The sequence below is a fragment of the Manis pentadactyla genome, chromosome 15 (assembly GCF_030020395.1).
Source record: "Manis pentadactyla isolate mManPen7 chromosome 15, mManPen7.hap1, whole genome shotgun sequence".
NCBI lineage: Eukaryota > Metazoa > Chordata > Mammalia > Pholidota > Manidae > Manis > Manis pentadactyla.
The window spans coordinates 19,587,983-19,609,549 of NC_080033.1; the positions used below are offsets into that span (position 1 = coordinate 19,587,983).

The following is a 21,567-nucleotide window of genomic DNA, read 5'->3' on the forward strand; positions in this document are numbered from 1 at the left end:
GGTGGTGTTAACTTTCATCATTTGGTTCAGGTAGCATCTGTCAGGTTTTCTCCTCCATGAAATTACTATTTCCCCTTCATAGCTCTACTACCTTGAGTGACTTTCTACCCCTTGCAAATTATCGATTTCTGTATCAGTTAACTACAGATCAGTTAACCACCCTTTCAAACTGGCTTAAGGTAGAGGGGAATTTATGGTTGTAACTAACTGAAGACCCCATCCAGACTGACCTAAAAGGGGAGGGGAATTTCTAGTCCAGGAGCAGCTGACTTTGGGCACAGCTGTATCCAGGGGCTTGGTGTAATCAGGAACTTGTCTCATTCATCCATATCTATATAAATTAAAAAGGACCAGGTCCTGGGCAATCATCAGTAAGAGATATCTGATTGATTCACACAATGGCAAGGAGGAAGGAGGAAGGGCATGAAGAGATCCAACCACAGCCTGGGGTTCTTCTGGAGAGTCTTACCCAAGTGGTTCATGTGCTGCTGAGCCACCCAGGACCTGAATTATCAACATATTCTGGCTACCACAGTGGTTGGTTCAGGGATGGGCATAAGACCGAAGATGAGCTGATGAAAACAGTCCCAGAACTTCCCAGAACTATTGGCAAAAGAGGCACTCTGGGTGCTGAGCTTGTGGAATGCAAGCCTAGAATGGTAAATGGTCATCTTTGCTTCTTAAATGAGCAGTCTACTTGAGAATGAAGTCAACACAGAGAAAAGCACAGCCAAGATAAATCCTTCATTGAACTAAACAGTTTTGATAATATGATTAATCAAGTAGAAGTGGAGGCCTAAATAAAGATTATACTTAACTATATTATGTTCTCCATGGAAATAGGCAGATTCCTCAGTTGTCTTTTCCTGATATTCAATATAAGAAATAAGAATTCTCTTGCTGGGCTGCTTTATTATAAAGCCTGTTTTACAAATCACCTTTATTGAGGTATAATTTGTATACCACAAAATGCACCCATTTTAATTGTACAGTTCAATGAGTTTTGACAAATCTATACACCCATGTTACCACCATTACAATCATGACTTAGAACATTTCCATCACCCCCCAAAGAGTTCTCTCATGCCCTTCTGCAGTCCGTTCCCTTCTCATGGCTCCAGGCAACCATGGATCTGCTCTGCCACCATAGATAAGCTTTGCCTGTTCTACAATTTCTATCAGTGAACTCATACAGTATCTATTCTTTTGCATTTACCTTGTTATAATAGAATTTATTTTATTTTCTATAGAATCTACTTATGTTTACATATGTCATAGTCTATACGTCATGTTTTAGATAACTGTCAAAAATAATAAAGAGGACATAATAATAGTTCAAAAGTTCAACTTACTATTGAGATGTAGTTGAAATCAAAATGTAGTTGAATTCAAAATGAACTGAGTTTTTTAAGATGTCTTTTCCTACTTCTGAAAAATTTTACTTTAAAAAATACAGCATAGACTCATAGCTCGAAATATTGAGCATAAAGACCCTCAGAAAAGCTTTTAGTTATTGAGATGTCCTTTACAATTTATTGTGTCCCTTTGGGGAAGTTTAGTTTCTAAAGCCAATTCCAGGAGGAGTTGTTGACACCAGCTTGAATCATCCTTGGTCACGTACACACTCCTCTGTGTCCTTTCCTGAAAAAACCCAATCCCTTTGTATCTCATGGAACTCACCTAACAAGCTCAGCCCAGGCTGAAATGAAGAGGACCATTGTATATTATGTCCTGTAAGTGTAGGAAGAGGGTGTTGAGAAGGCTCTCACACCAGGTGTCCCCTCAGCTCAAAAGGTAGAACATCAGGTTCCACAGGGTCCAATTCTCCTGCCCCCTGATCATAGATTCTTCCTGGATCCTCATACTTTGTCTCAGGCCAGTGGAGGTCATAGGGACTCTGACAAGCAAAGGTGGAGTTAGAACCATAGAGAGATGCCCAGTGGGTCATCATTGCAGCTCTGGGAGATTCACACTTGCACTCAACTTCCCGGGAAAAAATGCTTTTACTTCTAATTGTGAAAAAAATTTCAACATGTACAAAGACAAGAGTGATTATAATGAACTCCCACCATGAACCCCAATGTACCCATCACCTAGCTCCAACCATATCAATCATTGGTCAATCTTGATTTGTCTGTATTTCTATCTTCTCTCTCTCAACCCCCACTAACTGTATTATTTTTAATCAAGTCCAAGATATTGCATGATTTCGTGTCAGAAAAATAATTTAAATGTCAGAAATAGGAAACTTAAAAGTCCATGACATCAACTATGATTACAATGGAATGTGAGTCATGATCCTGTTAGTCCTATGAATTTCCAAACATTTTCTCATCAAAATAGAAGAGAAAAGAGACCATGTAGGGTGGTCCTTACTAGGGATGTGCTTTGCCCTAAATTTGGGAGAAAATGGTTGTTTTCACTCAACAACTCTTAAAGCAAAGCAGATTTGTCCATTGGCCAAAGATGGCCTCCTACCTGTTTTTGTATGGCTCAAGAGCTAAAAAAAAGTTTTGTATTTTTTAACTGCTGTGATATATCAAAAGAAGAATATTATCTGTGACATATGAAATATGTATGAAATTCAAATTCAATGTCCAAAAATAAAGTTTTTTGGAACTTACCCACACTCGTTCATTTATGTATTTTCTATGGCTGCTTTTACATGACAATGGCAGATAGTAAACATAATGTCTTTCATGTAATTGTAGATTAATGATACCAAAATAAAAAAAATGGCAGAGTTGAGGACTTGTGAGACAGACAGTATGTCCTGCAAAGCCCAAATATTTGCTGTCTAGCACTTTACAAAAAAGTTTGTATCTGTGTTTCAGAGGGCACATATGGTTCAGCACCATGGACAGCATTTTTTATGCCGGTTATTGTCATGCAGATGGTGAGACAGAATATTACCCTATCTGAGATATGTTACAGAGGGAAATCCTTGGTTCAGAGGGGCCAGAGCATTAGCCAAAGCCACACAGAAAGTCAAAGGTTCTGCCCCCACCACCCACCTCCCTTGCTGTGGGGCAGTAGGTGGGATTAGCTGATGATCAAAGTGCCTGTCTGTAGTTTCTGCCTGCCCAGACACCATCTTCACTTCCCTCTGTGTTCTGTTCCCTTCTCTCTCTCAGTCTTGAGTGGGACTGGTCTCTGCTCCCTGATGTCATGTATAGCATATTCTATCCCCTGCCTCAGTGGTTCATCGATGAGTGTGACCCAAACAAGATGAGTAAGTGTCAGCACTGGGGCATTGGAACTATCGGAATAGGCATTCTCTTTCTTTGAAATTGTCTGTGCTACTAGTACATTAACCTGGATTTTCTAGGGGCACCGTTAGAGAGGAAATTCTGGGTCTAGGTTGGTGGGCTTGAAGACAGTTCTATCCCTTGAATTTTCAATTGAGTAGGCCAAAAACTTGTTTCTCTCTCTATATTTCTCTGCTTAACCAGTGTAGTGGAAATGACTAATTATCCCCCAAAATGCATACCTTCCTTCTTCCATAATAATAAAGCTGTAGTGAGGCATATAGCAGACAAGTTAGACTACATTTCTCAGTCTCCTTTGAAGTTCAGTGTAGCCATGTCCTCACCAGGGGAACGAGTAGAGAATACCATTTCTGGGCCTGGACAACAGGCAGGGTTGTGCCTCCACACACTACCTTTTTCCCTCTCCCAGTGGTTGAAACCCCCAGTGACCTGACTTATGCATGCAAACTTGGACAAAGCACTAGGGAATGGCAGAGGAATGCAATGGAGAGAAGTTGGGTTCTGAATAATCAGGTGCAGCAGGGCCACTCACCTCTGACTGTTATGTGAGAAAGAAGAAGACTTCTTTGGACTACTAGACTATGGCCAAGCCTTTTTCTTATAGCAGCTAGTTTACCCTAACTAATACAAGCAGTAGAAGGTGGGTCTCTAGCACTAGCCAGGAAAGACTTCTGCTGATACAAATCTCCTCACCATCTGCACTTCATCATAGAGGGGTCCCCAGGCTCCGGATGGCGCATACAGTCTTTCCACCTCATCATACAAGTGCCCAGGAGGGTCCATATCCTCCTCTTCAAGACCTCTGAACCCTGGAGTTGGAGCAGAAGGAAAGGATGATCAGGGAACTGGGCCCAGGTGTCAGGGTATCTATGGGTGGGAGTTCTGATATGGGCCTGACTCACCGTGGGGATACGACACTTCCTCCAGCGTCGGTGGCAGCTGGGGGCTGAAGTCCCTCATGGAGTGGTAATATGGTTCTACATCTGCTGTGCTAACCTGTCAAATACCATCCCCCCCAACAAGAAAAGTGTATAGTCTTTTCCGACCTCTGACTCTGTAGTTCCTGAAAAGGGCAGTGATTAACCTAAAGCTAACAGTGGCATTTTAGTCGCCATCAGCTCCCTGTCAGTAGGGTTGACAGGAGCACCCTACTCACTGTGGAGCTTCGAGTGTCCCGGTCTTCAGTCCACTGGCTTTCCTCATATTCGTTCCTGACTCTGTCCTCCTCCGACCTTCCAGGATGGAGTATGGAGGGCAGTTACGTTTGACCCTCTGACACCTGTCACCCCCAAACCTCCTCCCTCAGAGCCTTCTTTATTTTCCCTCAGAAAAATATCTCCACTTACCCTAATTCTGTCTTTTCTGAGATGCCTAAGGGGAGTAGGAAAAAAGGGTCATAGGCACTCCACCTCGAGTCCACCTGGTTCTCAGAGACCTTCAACCAGCAGCAGTCCCAGGGCTCCCAGTCACCCTTGGCCTCCGGCCTCCATCCTGGCAGGAGAAGGGTCTCTCCTCACCTGCAGCAAGACGTTTCAGTCTCCGCTGCCAGAGGAATCCCCCAACACAGGAGGCGTTAGAAAGCAGCAGGAGACCTCCAATGGCAAACAGCACAGGCAGCTGGGGCAGCCCCGAGGGTCCTGGAGGCAGAAGGTGCCCCTCAGTGAGCCCAAACAACTGGCTCTAGGCCTGAAATGGAGTTTTATGAGGGAGCCCATTCCCTCCTCCCAGGTCAGGGAAGCAGATGGACAGGGGTTTCCATGTCCATTCTTTCTTGCCACTCCAGGGTAAGTAGCTCCTTTCTCAAGATAAGCCACCCGCAGTGGGTCCTACTTTTGCCTGAAACCTGTGTATGGAGTCAGGTGGGAGCTTTAGCTCCTCAGCTGGGCATCCAAGACATTCTGTGATCTGGCCTTTTCCCACATCTCCAGCCTTGCCCACCAATTATATACCTTGGTATTGGATTCTCCAGGCACACAAACTATCTATTGGCTGTTTCAAGAATCACGAGGCAAACCCACACCCCTCAGCCTTGGAATTGTCAAGTGTTCATCTTTAAATGTTCTTCCTTTTTTCTCTACTTCTATTCACTTTTCCAACTCCATCTCATATGATTTCCTCTTTGCACAGATTTCCACATCAGACGGTATCAGACTCCTGTGCTATATCCCAGAGACTAAGTCCCTTTAAGTAGACGTCTGCTCAGCCTTCCTTTCCTGGTCTCTGCTAACAGCACTCTTTTCCTTTGAAGAAATAGTCCCTCCCCTGCTCTCAGTCTGAATGAGTGGGCAGGACTCCATGGAGGCCCAGCCTGGCCAATAAGCTCAGGCATCCCTCTTTCCACAGTGGATCAATTCAGAGACTGGCATGTGACCAGAATATTTAGGATACTCCTCAGCTGGTTCCTAAGAAGTGAAGTGAAAGGCGGGGGAAGGGGGTTCTTTGCCCTCTTGGTAGAAGAACCTGAGAAGGTAGCCATCAGAGATGAAGGCAACAAAGTTGAGAGAGCAAGAAATAGTTTCCGGGTGAAAATTATGAGTGCCTGAATTTTCAGTCTCACAAACCAAACAAGTCTTTTTAGTGCCAATGACAGCTGAATTTCTGTCACTTGCAACCTTCTCAGACTCTGTAAGGGGATTGTTTGCAAAATGGTCATAATTATCTCCCTGTCTCCCCACCCATCCACACTGACTCTGAGTGGAGCCTTGCCATTTGCTTCAGCCAATGAAACAAGAGCAAATGCAACAGAATCAGAAGCTTGAAGGGCGCTTGTAAATTGGAGCTGGCTCTGTCTTGCTGCTCTTGGGACTCCTGTGACCATCTCCATGTGAACAAGCCAAGGAGAGACATGTGGCCCAGTTACCTCCACTGTCCCAACCAAGACGCAGATGGTCAGACACATGAGAAGACCATCCCAGACCAGCCTGTCCCAGCTGAGCTGCCAGCTGACTGTAGCCTGGACCAGAACTGTTCAGCCCCTCATAATAGAATCATGAGAAATGATTTGTTGCTCTAAATGCCCGTGTTTGGAGTGGTTTGTCAGGAAGCAAAAGCCAAGTGATACAGGCTCTGCACAGAGCATGGGATCAGTTCATTCTTTCCAAATTAAACAGAATTAGGAAGAGAGAAAATTTATCAAATCCAGGCAAGAGAAAGACCTAAGGATATGGGTGAGAGCCCACAGAGACAGAGCCATCTTGGCTGTCCACAAGACAGAGGAAGCAGGGTTAGAGAACAGAAATTTCTGTTCTCAGGAGAGAGAAGGGTCTTCAGGGGATTGAGAACTTGCCTGAAGGCTGCTCTGTGGGCAGCTGGTAGTCAGGTTCTCCAGAAGGCTGATCAAGACCTGGGTGGTGGATATAGAAATTGTGATTAGCATCAAGAATCCTGGATAAGCCCTAAATACTTCTCAGTCTCCTATTAATTTTTTCAACCCATTTGGAGACTCATAGGGGCTGATTTATGGCTTGTTGGGAATATTTCAGAGAGCTGGAAATTGCTGATAATGATAGCAATGTTATTAACAGCTGTTCTAATGCCAATAATAACAACAAATTAGTAATGAGAGCTTTGTGTACAAGGTCTTTTTAACCTGAATTGTCAATGTTTTGGTTAATCAGAAAAAATGATGGGCTCTCAGGATGCCTTAATAGAAGTGTAAGTTCTAGAGCAAGGAAGTAAATATAGTACTTTATGCTTTAGTGCTTAAAGGGAAAGCAGGAATGGTAGGGGGAAAGGAGGAAGGAAGATTGTAAGGATGGGAAAGGGTCCTTACTTCCACGAGGAAAATGGCTGCTCTGTCAGGAAGGGCAAGACAAGAAGAGGGAGCATTCAGAGGGTGAAGTAAACAGAAGGTGAGAAGGGTCATTTCTTTAATTTAGTTTACATAGCACTTTGCACGGGGCTCTGTTCTAAGCACTTTAGATACATCACTTTATTTAATTCTCACAACTGTCTGGAATGATCTTACTTTCAGAAACTGAGGCACAGAGATCTGAGATATACTTTATTTTTAGAAACTGAGGCTCAGAGATGTTAAGTAACTTGCCTAAGATCCTACAACTAGGAAGTGGCAGGGCTAGTACTTGAATGCAGCCTTGTCTGAACCAGTTTCTGTGTGATTAACCATTGCACTGCAGTGTCTGTTAGAGTCAAAATGTTCTCATTAGTCAAGGAATTTGTCCATTTCACCAAAGTTGTGGAATTTGTTGGCATAAAATTGTTCATAGTATTGCCTAATTTCCCCTTAATGTCTGGAGGATCCCCTTTCACTAGTAATATCCCTTTTCATTCCCAATATTGGCTAAGTTGTGTCTTTTCTCATTTGCCTTGATTAGCTTTATAAATGTTATTTATCTTTTTAAAGAAGTAGTTTTTTGTTTCATTGATTTTACTCTATTGTTTTTATTTTCTGGTTCATCAATTTCTGCTCTTACATTTATTATTTTCTTCCTTCTGTTTACTTTGGGTTTAATTTGCTCTTTTTTTCTAGCTTCTTAAGATGGAAATTTAGAGCATCAGTTTGAGGCCTTTTTTATCTAATATGAACATTTAATGCTATGAATTTCCTGCTAAGTGCTGCTTTAGCTACACCCAAAAATTTTCATGTTTTCATTTTCATTCAGTTCCAACTCTCTTCTAATTTCTCTTGTGTCTTTAAGCATATTCAGACAGTATAGTTTAGAGGCTAAAAATTGGTATCTGGAGTACACCTGTCTGAGTTTCAATCTCATCTCTGCCTCCTTCTAGCTGTGTGAGCTTCAACAATTTGCTTAACCTCTCTGGGCCTCATTTCCTTCATCTGTAAAAGGGGAATAATAGTATCTACTTCACTTTATCACCCTATAAACCCTCTGGGCAACTCTGCCACCTGGCCAAAACTGTTTCTTCCCACCTGGGGTGGTGATAGGGATCTGGGATCCCTTGTCAGCTAGTTCGCTGTCCCCCAGGGCATTGCTGGCCAGCAGCCAGACCCTGTATCGTGTAGAAGGCTGCAGCCCAGTCAGTGTGAAGGTAGTGGCCTGGGGAGGTAGCACATCCATGTAGAGGAACCCTGGAGTCCCCAAAGCCTCATACCTGCATGAGAGGGAGACCAGTCATTTAGACAGATGGCCAGCCCTTTTGGCTGCCATCCTTTTTGATTTGACAGAGGCCCACCTGATTTGGAACCGCTGTGGCAAGCCACCATCAAAGCCAGGCTTCCACTCCAGCCCCACTGAGTATGGGGTCATGCTCACGACCTTTAATCCTGATGGGGGATCAGGGCGGCCTTTGAGGAAAAGGATGGGGGAAGTAGTCAGAGGATACGAAGGGTTCTGGAAGATTCCTTCCACACTTTTCCTAAGAATGATTTTAAATATATGATCGATTCATGTTATTGGTGGTGGCTATGTTCTATAAAGTCACCATGAACACTGAGTTAGCAGATACCAAACTTTAGCTCATAGGGGAAATGCAGGGGTAGATTCCCATGAGCTTCTATTCACATTTTCATCAATCAATCAATACCTGATTTTGTTTTATGTGTTTGTTTAAATACACCTTATTTAATATATCTTATTGATTCATTAACACTAAACTCACAGCTAACAGTACTATAACTCATATAACCCTCGACAAAGCTTGTCCAACAGAAGTATTCTCTCCATAAGGCACATCACAGAACACTTAGGAACACTAGACAGCACTCCAGCACTATGCTTGGGAACCATTTTAAATAGCTTCTTGCTTCTTTTAGGATGGACGTGTAACTGAGCCTGGCCAACCAGAGTGTCACCTGCCCCTGACCACATGCTTGGTTCAGGAACGGGCTGGATGCTGAGTAGAGCCAATGAATCTTAACTCTAGGAACTTCATACTGCTGTTAGGAACTGGAAAAATTCTTTTCCCCTGAGAAGACTAACAGCCCACTATGAGGAGCCTTAGAATAAACCCAACACAGAGAAAAGCAGATTTGAGAAACAGAGAGTTCTTGATGCAGCTGAATGTCTTGAGGACTCTCCCATCAGAGTTCCAGTGACTCCTGAAAGTCTACTTTTCAGGTATTTGAGTCACTGTTACCTCCCCCACCTCCCACCTTTTTCCTTTGTTGTGGGTTTCCCTGAAGATCCAGTTTCCATAAGGATTTTCAGGTCAGGCAAAAACTCCAAACTCACTCGTAAATATTTCTCAGGTTTCAGGAACACTGCCATTCTGGGCCAACCAGATACTTGGAGCTGACCCAGGGAGCACCCTCCCAGCACCCTCAGAGTCCCCTCCCACCATACTGATGCTGACGAGTTGAATGTTGGTGTGGTCCGAGCCAAGGGGGTTGGTGGCTGTGCACGTGAAAAGGGCGTAATCCTGGGCTGCAGATACGTTGGCAATGGTCAGGAGACTGCTGTGGACCACACCCTGGTGGTATGTGTGCTCTGTGTACCTGGAAAGGAGGTATGGGAGGTATTGTGGTTGGGGAACCACACTGGAGTGCTACCTGGCTGGGCCTTGGCTCACCTGGGATCTTGGAGATCCAGAGGGACCCCATTTTTGGTCCAAGTGAAGGCGATGTTCGGAACACCTCGGGCACGACAGTGGAGAGTGGCAGAACTGGTGCTGTCTCCAGCTGCAGCCACTTTAGTTAAGGGAGTGGGGTGATCCACCTGGGGGGCAACTAGGAAGGGTTGGGGGTCAATATGAGGTACGAGGAAGGAGATGAGAGAGGTGGGTGTAGTGGCAGGACTTGAAGTCAGGGGTTTGGATGTTACTCACATCTGACAACAAGACGGACCAGCCCTCGGGCTGGAGGTGCCACCCCATTGTCCACAATGCACTGATAAGCACCAGCCTGGGTCAGCTTGGCATGGTGAATTCGAAGGTACCCAGTGGACCCCTTTGACATCCTCTCCATGTCATCCAGGCTCTGGTCCTCCTCCTCTTCTCCCTAGAGGCCCAAGATTCAGGATTTATGTCTGGCCCCAGCTCCATTATCCCCCAAACTGGGTCCCTTCTGTAGTTTCATTCTCCCAACCACAATCACCCTATACAGGGCTAGCAAAGAAAAAATTCTTCCCTTCATCCATCCACCCATCTATTTTTCTAGCCATTCATGCTTTTAACCATCTATCCACTCATCCATCCTTCTGTTTAACCACCCATCTGTTCACTAATTCATCCATGTATCCATCCATCCATCCATCTACTTCTCCTTCATTTATTCATCCATTCACCCATTCATTCATCCAACCATTTGTCTTCCTTCTAACCCTGTATTTACCCTTTCATCTCTCCACCCATCTACCCCATATGTTCACTCAGACATGCACATACCCATACATAAACACATCTGTTCATCAAGTTATCCAGATACCTATTTTTCCATTTCTCCATTGACCTATGCACCTATCCATCCACCCATCCATCATCCTTCTACAGACATCTTCCCACTGATGCCATATGTATCCATTCATCTACTGTAGCCATTTATCTACTAATTTCTCCCATTAAATCATCTAGCTACACATCTTTTCATCCATTTTCCATCCATCCATTTATTTACTTGTCCATTTGTCCATCTGCTTTTCCATCCACTCATTCATCTATCCACCTGTTCAGCCACTCTTCTACCTATCAACACATATGTCCAACCACCTACCCATCCACTCACCTGGTTATCTAACCACTTATCCAACCACCCATCTGCCATTCAGCAGTCAGTCCTTGGAGCATACCCAGACAAGTATGTATTTATGCAGGGTCATATAGATGTGACCCTTCCTCCCAAGGACCTCACAGTCAAGAAACCAAATCCCCAGCCTGCACTTTCATTTGCCAAAGACAGTTCCTTACCAGCTTCTCCCAATTGAACATCCCTGGAAGGATGGGATTGGCATCGACAGTGCAGACTATGTCCACAGAACCCCCAATATTCACCTCAGTGGGGTCCTGGAGCGCTCGGATAGTGGGAGCATCTGGAGAAGGCAGGGATTGGGGAAGGCATTTGGGCCCAGACAGTCCACGGTCAGAGAGGTGGGAGAGGTGTCTTAGAGGTGACCAGGGAAAGTTATAGGTATAATACTGTTTGTCACTTATTCAGAGCACTTGGAGTAAAGTTCTCGAACCCTCTACTGTGCCTATGTGATGACAAAAGTAGGTCCAGCGGACATCCAGAATTGTGTGGACGTGGGGTTTTCCACAGCAGGCTTGGTTTTCTGATGGGAGTAATTTTTATGGAGGTGGACTCCCTAAATGGTCAGAGATCCCATTGGGTCTCTCTAGTGGGCATGGTTCCCAAAGTGGGCGTGGCTCCACCACAGTCTGGGCTCCCAGAGTGGGATGGGTGGATAATCCTGAGTGGGCAGAGCTTCCGCAACAAGGGGACTCCACAGTGGTCAAGTTTCCCTGGGTGTGTGGGACCTCCAGCACTCCCTAGTTTCTTAGGGTAATGAGGAGGTGAGGGGATGCAACTCACAGTGTACATCCAGCCTCAGTAGCGCTTCAGCGGTGCCCTCCGAGTTCTGGCAGTGCAGCTGATAGAGGCCATCGTCAGCGCGGGTCACATTCCATAGCTGCAGAGCTCCACCAGACAGGATGCGATGCCGGGGGCCACCAGCTGGGGGAGGTAAGGGTGAGGGGTCAGTCAGGCCCCCCTGTCCCCAGAGACCTGCATCCCCTTCCATGCCCACTCCGTACACCTGGGCTGAGGCGGTAGCCGCGGAAGGTCCAGTTGAAGGCCTCTGGGGCGGGGTTGGCAGACACCGAAACGGGCAGTAGTGCCTCGCCCTGCTCCACTGCGGTCACCACAAGCGCCTGCTCCCCCAAGAACTCTGGAGGGTCTGCGGAGGGGGCGCCACCAGGAGTCAAGATGATTGCTAAGTTTGGGGTCCGGGATGGATTTGAGATCCAATAGTTATAAAGGGTTTAAGGTCAAGGTCACGACTAGATTTAAGCAGCAAGGTAACAGGATCAGAGCCGAGGTGGGGGTTAAGTTCAGTATAGAAGTTAGGATCCAGTTTAGGAAAAAGAGACCAGCGTCAGGTCTACGAGTGGATAGAGGGTTCAGGATGAGGGTCAAGGTCAGGGGTTAAGGTAGAGGACAAAGGCAAGATTGGGCAGGATGGGAGTTGGTGCAGGGCCTGGGGTCAGGATAAAGGTCAGGAAAGTTTCAAGATTTAGGATGCAGTTCAAGGACAGTATCAAGGTGAAGAACCAAGTAGTAAAGGGTCAGGAGGGATTAAGAGGGGTTCTCGGCCTGTGGACATACATAGCACGTTGAGGCGGTAGAAGGCGCTCACGGTTTCCTGTAGCTCGGTGCTGTGGGCGCGGCAGGTCACTCGGTGGCCGTGGTCGCGGGATGACATTCTCAGAAGGACGCTCCTGGCGGCGTAGGAGCCTTTGAATGGGGCGCTGCGGAGCGGGGCAGGCATGCCTTCCAGCCTGTGGACCCGCAGAGCGTGGTGGGGTCAGGTCTGGGCTGCCGCGAGGGTGGTACCAGAGCCAGAGGGGGCTAGAAACTGGCAGGATGGCAGGGGGCATGAGACGGGACTCGCACGGCAAGGGGGCGCCACCAGAACCACTCACCCCTCCCCCTCCTTGTCCCACGACAAGTTGACAGGAGGGTTGCTGCTAACGCTCACGCAAGTCAAGTTTAAGGCATCCCCGGGGCGCAGAGCCGACGCGTTGGTCAGGATCGTCACGTTAGTTGGGGGAACTTCGAGAACAGGTCAGAGGAAGGAGGCTCAGAGATGAAGAGGAGATCCGGGCTCCTTCCGCCCAGCCTTGACCCCAGGCCCCGCCCGGCCCCGCGTCCCAGCTCTGCGGCATCCACTGTCCCCCAAGACGCCGCCAAGCCCTCCCCAGGCCCCCGCCGTGCGCGCCCTCACACTGCACCACCAGCTGCGTGAACGCGCTAAGCTGGCCCGCCTTGCACGTGAACTTGGCCTGGTTGTCCGACGGACCCGTGACCAGCACCAGTTCGCGGGAGAAGGTGTTTCCCGACTTCTCCAGACTTCCCAGCTGCACCCGCCGCGGCTCCTGGGGCGGCCGCGGTTCGGTCACAGTGCGCGAGTCCTGAGGGCAGAGACAGACTGGGGGGTCGCGGGTCGCCTTGCCATTCCCCTCTGAGACGCCCCTATCGGGTTGGCTGAAGCCCGCCCAGATAAAGCCTCTGTATGAAGAGCAAAAGGCGCTCCCTCCTGCGGACACCCGGCCAGGTGGAGGAGTGGGAACTATAACTGAGCATCCACCCGCCCCTCCCCCGCTGGCGTCTCTCCCGCCTACCCGGCGCCCCTTGCGCCCAGGCGGTTTGGCTGCCTGATCGCTTGGCCAGTCCCACGCTGCCCCCCACCCAGCCTTCTCTGTCCCATTCCTCTGGAGGCCTGCAGACCCTCAGCCCCATTCCTCACAATCCATGCCAGCTACATTTAACAAACACTATATGCCAGAAAACTCCCTTGAAATCCCTTCATTTTTTCTTATCCTTAGTTCTTTTTCTTAAAATTCCCACTTTCCCCAAAGATTTCCTTTGCTCTTTCCCTTAAATCCATTGTTTTTCCACACATTTTTTAATCCTTTCCCAATATTCTCTTATTATCCTAGTCTTTTACTAGAATTCTTCATATTGCCCAAATTCTTGGCATTTCCCTAGAATTCGTTCCAGTTAAATGGTATTCTATTTCATTCCCATAATTCCTAGTTTTCCCCCCAGGAACTTCCACTAACTCCCTAACTTCTCAGGATTTTCCTAGAATTCTGTCAGAATTTCTTTTAATTTTAAAGGAATTTTATTTCTTACTCCCAAATCCCAAGAATTCAGTTTAATATGAACGGATTTTCAAATGTTCTGTAGAATTACTAGTTTTTTCCCTAGAATGTCTAGCAAATTTTGCCCATCATTGTATTTGTTCCTGGAATTCTTAAACTTTCCCTAAAATTTCTGCCAATTCACCTGAATTCTGAGATTTCACCAGAATTTCCTTTACTTTTAATGAAATTGCCTTTTCTCTAGAATTCCCAATGCTGATCCACAATTCCTTCTTTCATCCTAGAATTCTTCATTTTCGCAGAATTTTCCTAGGATTCCATTTAATTCTCATACCTCTTGTGTCTTTTCCAATTCCCTGCCATAACTTAAAATCTCCTGTGTTTTTCCAAAAACTCTTGTTTTTCCAAGATTTCCCAAGACTCTGGAAGAGAGAAGGGGCTCCATCCTCCCACCATATTCCTGCAATCCTTGCTTGGCACCGACCTTGTACCAGGTGAGGGGAGGATCTGGGTTGCCTCCAATGGCCAAACACACCAACCTCACCCGGGTCCCAGCCCGGAGGTGCTGCCCCTTTTGAGGGCCTTCTATCCACAGCTTCTGGGCAGGATCTGAAGGAAGAGCCAGAAAACGTGGCTGTTCTCTCTGCGCTGGGGCCTGAGGGCGGGGTCTCTAAAGCATGAGGCACCCCCAGGTGAGGGTGGAGGCTCACATTTCACATTCAGGGTGAGCGACTTCTTGAAGGTTTCCTTGGTGAAGGCCTCACTAAAGGCTTCACACGTGAGAGTCAGACCATTGTCTTCTCGTCGTGCCAGGAACGTCAGGTTGGACATGGAGATGTGGCCACCATGCAGGCCCTGACAGGAAGTGAGCTTCAGACTTGGGGACTAGAGCACCCCCATCCATGGTACCAGAGGCCTGGGCCCACCCCAGACCCTAGCGGGGACCCATGAAACATCTCCACCCGCTCCTCTGTCAGACCCAGGAGGTCTGGGGCCCTGTTCATGCTCCCCAAGGACCAGAGTGTCCAGGCTGCAAGAACCCTCCTCTCCCAGATCCAGGAGCCTGGCCCCCGCCTCACATCCATGACAGTCTCCTCTGTGGGCAGCAGCTGCCGCCAGCCCAGCCACCATCGCAGCAGGACCCGCGGGCGACTAGACTTGGTGATGCAGGAGAGCGTCACATTCTTGTTCTCAGACTGCGATGCAGATCCCAGGATGGTAAGGGCACTGGGGGGAACTGCAGGGATGATGGACAGAGGGGAGACACTAAGCTTGGCTGGATGTCTTGCAGACCAGCCCAGATAGACAAGGGACTGGGGACAGATGACTGGGTGTTTGGTATCAGACAGGCATGATTCAGAGGCACAAACAAGATGGGTCTCTGGAGCATGGGCTGACAGATGGGCAGTCGGCACTAGGACTCACAGGTGACCTGCAGCGTGACCCCACGTTCCTGGGTCCCTGTGGACACACTGTTGTGGGCCTCACAGCTGAGCCTTGCCCCATGGTCTTCTGGCCGCACCACCATCACTAGCATGCTGCTGGCCACTGCCTCAGTATGCTCCGTGCCCCATGCTGTGGACATGGGCTGGCCATTCTGGAGACAGGGACAGGCCTGAGCCAGCTCAGGGAGAGCTTCCAATGCCCCCTTCCCCCACCCCCATGCCTGCCTCTGCCCTCACCTTTAGCCACTGCAGCGTGGCTGGCGGATTCCCACCTCGGGCGGTGCATGGCAGCTCCAAGCTCTGCCCTGCCCGCACGTGCCCCTCGTCCAGGCCTGGCCACTGAATGACAGGGGGTCCTGGGGGAACTGGGGAGCAGCAATCACTCACTGGGCCTGGGGGGCATCCACTCTTTCCAGGCCCCACAACTGCCTCTGAACCCCCATGTTTATCCCTGAGAGCCCAAACCTTCCATTATCCCTGTGCTCCTCCAGGAAGCCCAATTCCTGCTGACTCAGCTCCCCACTTACACAGAACATTCATGGTGACTGAAACCTTGATGGGGGTGTTCAACGCCGGGCTGGATGCCTCACAGACCAGTAACTGCCCATTGTCTGAGCTCTGAGGTGTCACCCTGGGGTGAGAAGTTGGGGTTCTGGAGTCAGAGTCATCATCTGAAATTTGTGGAGTCAAGGTGAAGAAGTGGGGATCCCAGATTCCCACACCTGGTCTAAGGTTCTCTGCTGATTTCCTCTAGGATCTAGAGTTCCATGGAAGAGATTTGGAGGGTCAGTAGTGAGAATTGGGGGTCCCAGAGGCCCACAAATGGCTGAAATCTTTGTACTTGATATTCTGGAACAGGGGTTCCCATGAAGGAGTTTTGGAGTGTCAGATTGAAGAACTGGGTCCCCGATCTTCATACCTGACCCAGGGTTTCCATGTTTGAATCCCTGGGATATGGGGTTTTGTGGAGAAGTATGGGGGCATGAGGCTGAGGGAAGGCATCTCAAATTCCATACCTGGCTGTGGCCTCTGTGGTGAAGAGTTTCTCCTGGGACCCTGCGTTCACACTGGCTGAGATGTCAGAAATTGTTTGTCCACCTTGGGACAACAAGAGGGCTGGAGGGGTGCCAGGTTTCCCCAGCACAGATCCTGGGGAGCATGGCCTGGAAGTCCTCAGGGTGTACGTACTGCCCCCACCCTCCTGGTTCTGGAGGAAAAGACGAGCTCCGTCCCTTCAACATTCAAGCCTCCCTGAATCCTGGAGCCCTCAGGGCTGGGTCCTGGGCCTCTCCCCTCCCATCCCTTTCTTGCTGGGTCTTTGTGTCACAACCTCCACCCCCACGCCCCACTATCACCTCAGCTTCTGGCTTCTGCACTGATGATGACACCCATGTCTTTGTCTGGGGCCTCAGCCTCTCCCTGCGTCCCAGGCTAGCAGTCTTATGATCTCCTTGGCGCCTTTCCCTGGATGTCCTCTCCCATTGCTGATCCCACACTGGCCTCAGCATCTCCCCAAGCCTGCTTCTGCCCCATCTCAGGATTGTCATTTTCTGGGGTCCCTAGGAGAGCACTGGGGCTTCACACTGCCCCACCAGCTGCCCCACACTTACTCTGGAGGAAGGTGATATCAGGTGCTGGCTTTGAGTCCCCGGACACACAGCTGACCACGTACTGCTGCCCAGCTACCCACGTGACTGTGCTCCCTACCTCAGGGGTCAGCTGAAGCACCCTAGGGGGGACTGGTGAGAAAGGGTGCGGGGTAAGCTACCGCCACCCAGAAAGTATGAGGCTTTGGGCTTTGAGTCTCATTGTTCATGAAATGAGTTCTGTGCTCTGGGTCTGAGGAAGGAGGGCCTGGGGGCTTGGAACCCTGGGCCCTGGGGTAGGAGAGGCCCAGAAGCCCAGATTATGGGTTCTTACCCAGGATGGACAGGGCCACTCTGGGGGACACCAGCTCTGGGCCTGTCTCTGAGCGGCCGACCTGGCATTCATACTCTGCATCATCGCTGAGGTCACTGGCTTCAATATGTAAGTGGAATTCACCTGTGGGTGGGACCCAAGGTCAGAGCCACAGTCAGCCTCTGCTGGTGGCTCGGAGTCTCAGGCTCTGATCTCTTACCTCTAGTGGGGTCGCCTTCAAGGTGGTACCTTGGGAAGCTGGGGATCCTAGGATCAGGACCTAGGAGTAGCCCATCTTTGGCCCATTGCACCACACTGTCAGGGGCCCGGACCCCACACCGCAGCTCAGCAGCAGCGCCCTCCACCACTGTCACATTTTCTGGCAGAGCCCAGAAGCCTCGGGGGGCTGAGGCAGGAATAGGCAACTGGGCCAGGCCTGAGACACAGGGAGAGAGAGAGTAGGAGAGGAGAGGGCAGCAGCAGAGGGCAGAAAGGCTCTTTCTGGAGGTGGATGGAAAATGAGGGTCACTTGGCTCTGGGTCCCAAGGCCAGGACCCCACTCACCTGTGGTCAGCAGCCTCATGAAGAGCAGGGAAGCCCTGATGGGGATCCCCAAGGCCATCCCCCAGCCTCTGCCTGTGGCTAGTGCAGTGCCCCTGCCTGCCTCCTGCGTGTGCTTCTGTCCTCCTGTGTCTCTCTCTATATATCTCTGACTCTTTCTTTTCTCTTTGCCTCTCTTTTTCTATTTGTTCCCTTCTCTTTCTCTGTTTTCCTCTCTTCCCGTGAGTCAGTCTCTCCCTCTCCCCCTCTCCCTCCGTCTGTCTTTCTGTCTCTGCTCCTGCTCTAAGTTCTCCCCACCCTCCCTCCTCCTGCCCCTCCTACCCAGTCTTTCTCCCTCTCCCCCACCCTCCGCCCCTCCCTTCCTCCCTCTGTCTCCCTGTCAATCTCTCTCTCCCAGTCTAAGGCGCACTCCCTCTCTGAGTCTCTATCTCCCTCTTAGGCAGTCTCTATTTCTTTTTCTTTTCCCCAGCTGCTTCCAGCCCTGCTCTCCTTCACCACCACTCACAGCTACTGAGGGAGGACCCGCTGCTCAGAGTCCCATAGGCCCCAGGAGCCCAAGAGAGCCATGAGGCCAACTGGTCAGTGGCAGAGTTGGGCCCCCTCTGGGACCAAGCCTGATCTTGTCCTCACATATGCTTCCTCCCCCAGGCACACTCCTGAGAGTCCAGCTCCCGGCCTTTGCTTAGCAGGCTCCTCCCACCCCTGCTGAAGCATGAAATCCCCTGTCAGCACATGCCAGGCACATTCCTCAGTGCCTCCCAAGCCCCTGTGATCCCAAGGGCCCGGCTTGGGTCAGGGATGAGGGGGAGCAGGTCAGTCCCACGCAGTCCCAGCCCAGCATGGAGAGCAAAGAGCTGAGTCCAGGGTGGGGGTAGGACTCCCCAGCTCCTCCCCTGCCCTGGTACATGAACTTGGCAGGTCCCTTCCTTCCCTAAGTAGACAGCACTCCCTCAGTGACCTCAGGGATCTCTGCTGGGGAGTGTACAAGAGAGCATGCGAGAGCCTGAGAGAGTGCAGATGCCGGTGCGGATGTGTGTGTGTGAGAGCGTGCTTGGTAGCATGGGGAAGGTGAGAATGAATTGTGACCTGTGAGGGTGTGTGCAGAGTGTGTGAGTTTGTAAGAGCATCTAAGGTGTAAGTGTGCAGGGTGCTGGGCAGTCAGAGTGGGTGGGAGGGAAAGGCCAGGTCCCACACCACCAGTGCTTTGTGTGTGAATAGCAATCAGCCCAGCACGGGAACCCTTAGGCCAGGCCCTTGGGAGTTCTGGTTCATGCAGCTCCAACCCCCATCTCCTCTTTCCTCCTCTGTGTCTCTGTCTCTCTCCTTCCATCTCTCCATCTCCATTTAATCTTTATACCTTGAATCTCCGTTTTAATTTCCATCCCTTTGAGACTCTCCCTGTTTCACTGTCTTTCTCCCTCTCTCTCTCCATTAGACAGTTACATCTCAGTCAGCCTTTACCTATTCACCATCTCTCTCTCCGTATGCTTCTACATGTCTCTGCTTCTCTGTCTTTCTGTTTCTGTTCTCATCTCCATCTCTCCCTCCAACCCCATACTCTGTCTCTCACACACACCAGGAACTCGATAAATATTTGCTCTCAGTCGACCTTTGATTACGCCTCTTTGTCTTATTTATTTCTCCATCCCTGAGTCCTCTCGATTGTCACGTCTTTGAATTTTATAACCATATGCTTGTTGGTCTGCCCTCCCCGCCCCCAGTGTGTGCATACACATGGGATTCCATGGGATAAGCTTCTTCTGCCTGCTTATCTCCTGCAGGAGTTGAAACTGCTCGTTTTCTCTGTCTCTCCCCCTATGGCCCCTCCACCTAGTCCTCCTCTAGGAACAAGCACAGGCATCTGGCTTGAGCCCCTGCAGCTCCACCTAGATGTTCCCCCAGTCTTTCCCCTTCCTTCCCATTATTGACTCCTTGTCCTCCTCCCCCATTCCCTCTGACAACTGCCCCCACACTCCCTGGGGAATGGGCTGGAAGTTCTGCCATAGAGGACCTCACCAGCTGGTGTCCCTCAGGGCAGGAGGTAGAGCTGTCAATTGCAGGGACCTTTAAATAGCATAAACCTTCCACCCTCCACCTTGGCTGTTTTCCTTCTCTGGATGCTCCTGGGACCGCAGGTTCTCTATCTTTCCATGCATGTGGCCCCAGAGATCCAGGAAAGGGAAGCTGTGTCAGGTGTCCAGAAAAACAGCCTTACTACCTGACTTCCTCTCCAAGATACAAATCTGACTTCTTCTCACAAGACAAGAGTTCCCCCAGTCTCATCCTATTTCAAAATCCAGGCATCAGGTCCCCAAAACAGAAGCTAGGAGTTCAGGCTCTCAGACCTAAGAGTCTGGGGCCCCAGGACCCACCCCTCTCAGACTCAGGAGTCCAGGCCCAAAGTTCCTTCTCCCCAAGGACCCAGGAGTTCAGGAGCCCCCCCACCCCTGGCCACACACACACACACAGGACTTAGGACAGATGTTTATTGTCTGTTGATTTTCAAATCCTCCTGGGCCTGTGGGGGGGTGGGAGAGAGATTGGTAGTTAAATCCACTGACTCTAGGACTTAAGAAGAGATTTTCTGACCCCATGTTATTCTCTCTCAATTGTACCCTGCTGCAGGCGGGGGACCTAGTTGAGCCCCCAACTCCTCAGAAACTCAGAGTTCAGGCAGTTAGCTTCTGTCAACAGAAGTCTGAATTCCCAGTCTCAGCATACTGGGAGTCCAAGCCCTTACTATTTAGGGATACAAGAATCTGAGCTCAGGAACAACGGGGAGCCTGAGTGTGGACCCCCAGTCCCCACAGGCTCAGGAATGTCAGACCAAGGCCTCCCTCAGTCTGCTCGGGGTCCCGCCCACCTGCCAGCCAGCTGCGCAACGCACCGGCCGGCCTGCAGCGTGGGAACGCCCCAGCTGGGTGGCATGCAGCCTTCAGGACAAGCTGCGCGGTTCCCAGCCTCCCTGCCTGCCCCAGCCCGGGCACAGCCGCCTCCCAGCCGTCGCCCGGCAACCGCAGCCAGGGGGGCCGAGGGGCTGAGCCCAGACTGAGGGGTCTTGGGAAAGGAGAGGCTGGGAGCCTGGATTCCTGGATCTTAGGACGAGCTACGGCTTGCAGCGGCTACAAGGCGGCAGAGGATACTGAGGAGGGGAGAAATGAACCCCCTCTTCTCGGGGCTCAGGCGCCCCCACCCCCGGAACCCAGGTGCCCCCTTTCTGACCCGTAGGCCCAGGGGAGCCCTGGGCCCCGCCTCCCCAGGGCGCGGAAACTAGCGAGGCCTCAGGGGCTCCCATTAATAGCTCGGTTTCCACCCAGCGCGGTCCCTCCAGGACCTGAGCTGAGCAAGTTTCTTCCACTCACTCCCGTCCCTCCTCCTCTTCCCCATGCCTCCCACCAACCCCGGCAGGACGCAGGTGTCCAACCCAGCCGAGACCCCCTCCTTTGACCCAGGTGTTTCGGCTCCCAGACCCCAGTTGGGCTGGGACGCCGGCTGGAGAGGGAACCCCGCCTAGTGCGCCCCCACTCATCAGCACCGAGGCCGCGGGAGTTTCTGAATGGGAAGAGGGCAGGTCTCTGAGGGAACGGGGCGGAGCGGGGCGGGGCGAGTGGGATCTAGCCCTCCCCGGGTCTCTCCAAGACCAAAGGCGCAGAACTGGC

The 21,567-nt window shown here is 50.2% G+C and overlaps 1 protein-coding gene across 2 annotated transcripts; it reads right to left on the reverse strand.

Annotated features, from left to right (window-relative positions):
• Nucleotides 1–909: 909 nt before the first annotated feature.
• Nucleotides 910–18,231, reverse strand: NPHS1 (NPHS1 adhesion molecule, nephrin). 2 transcript variants are annotated; one of them, XM_036929071.2, is made up of 29 exons: nt 17,912–18,230; nt 17,568–17,783; nt 17,369–17,491; nt 17,059–17,187; nt 16,465–16,546; nt 15,976–16,079; nt 15,686–15,813; nt 15,429–15,600; nt 15,083–15,240; nt 14,714–14,858; nt 14,488–14,612; nt 13,124–13,310; nt 12,822–12,951; nt 12,505–12,677; nt 11,936–12,076; nt 11,713–11,853; nt 11,091–11,212; nt 10,014–10,185; nt 9,759–9,915; nt 9,533–9,684; nt 8,424–8,535; nt 8,161–8,342; nt 6,556–6,612; nt 4,787–4,906; nt 4,616–4,640; nt 4,426–4,501; nt 4,172–4,265; nt 3,963–4,078; nt 910–1,897 (listed from the first exon to the last, which is right to left on the reverse strand). In XM_036929071.2, exons 1-29 carry the CDS (start codon nt 17,967–17,969, stop codon nt 1,766–1,768), a joined length of 3,729 nt encoding a protein of 1,242 aa, XP_036784966.2. In that variant the 5' UTR covers nt 17,970–18,230; the 3' UTR covers nt 910–1,765. The 2 variants fall into 2 exon arrangements, with proteins under 2 accessions (XP_036784966.2, XP_057348998.1); XM_057493015.1 differs by lacking the exons at nt 910–1,897; nt 3,963–4,078; nt 4,172–4,265; ... (1 more) ...; nt 4,616–4,640; nt 4,787–4,906 and having other exon boundaries at nt 6,519–6,612; nt 13,199–13,310; nt 17,912–18,231.
• Nucleotides 18,232–21,567: the final 3,336 nt, after the last annotated feature.

Coding starts and splice junctions, on each gene's coding strand:
- NPHS1 (XM_036929071.2), bottom strand. CDS start 17,969: ATGGCCTTGGGGATCCCCATCAGGGCTTCCCTGCTCTTCATGAGGCTG. Junction 15,241..15,428: donor GGTCACGCTGCAGGTCACCT/GTGAGTCCTAGT, acceptor TCATCCCTGCAG/TTCCCCCCAGTGCCCTTACC. Junction 1,898..3,962: donor TCTATGATGAAGTGCAGATG/GTGAGGAGATTT, acceptor TTTGCTTGTCAG/AGTCCCTATGACCTCCACTG.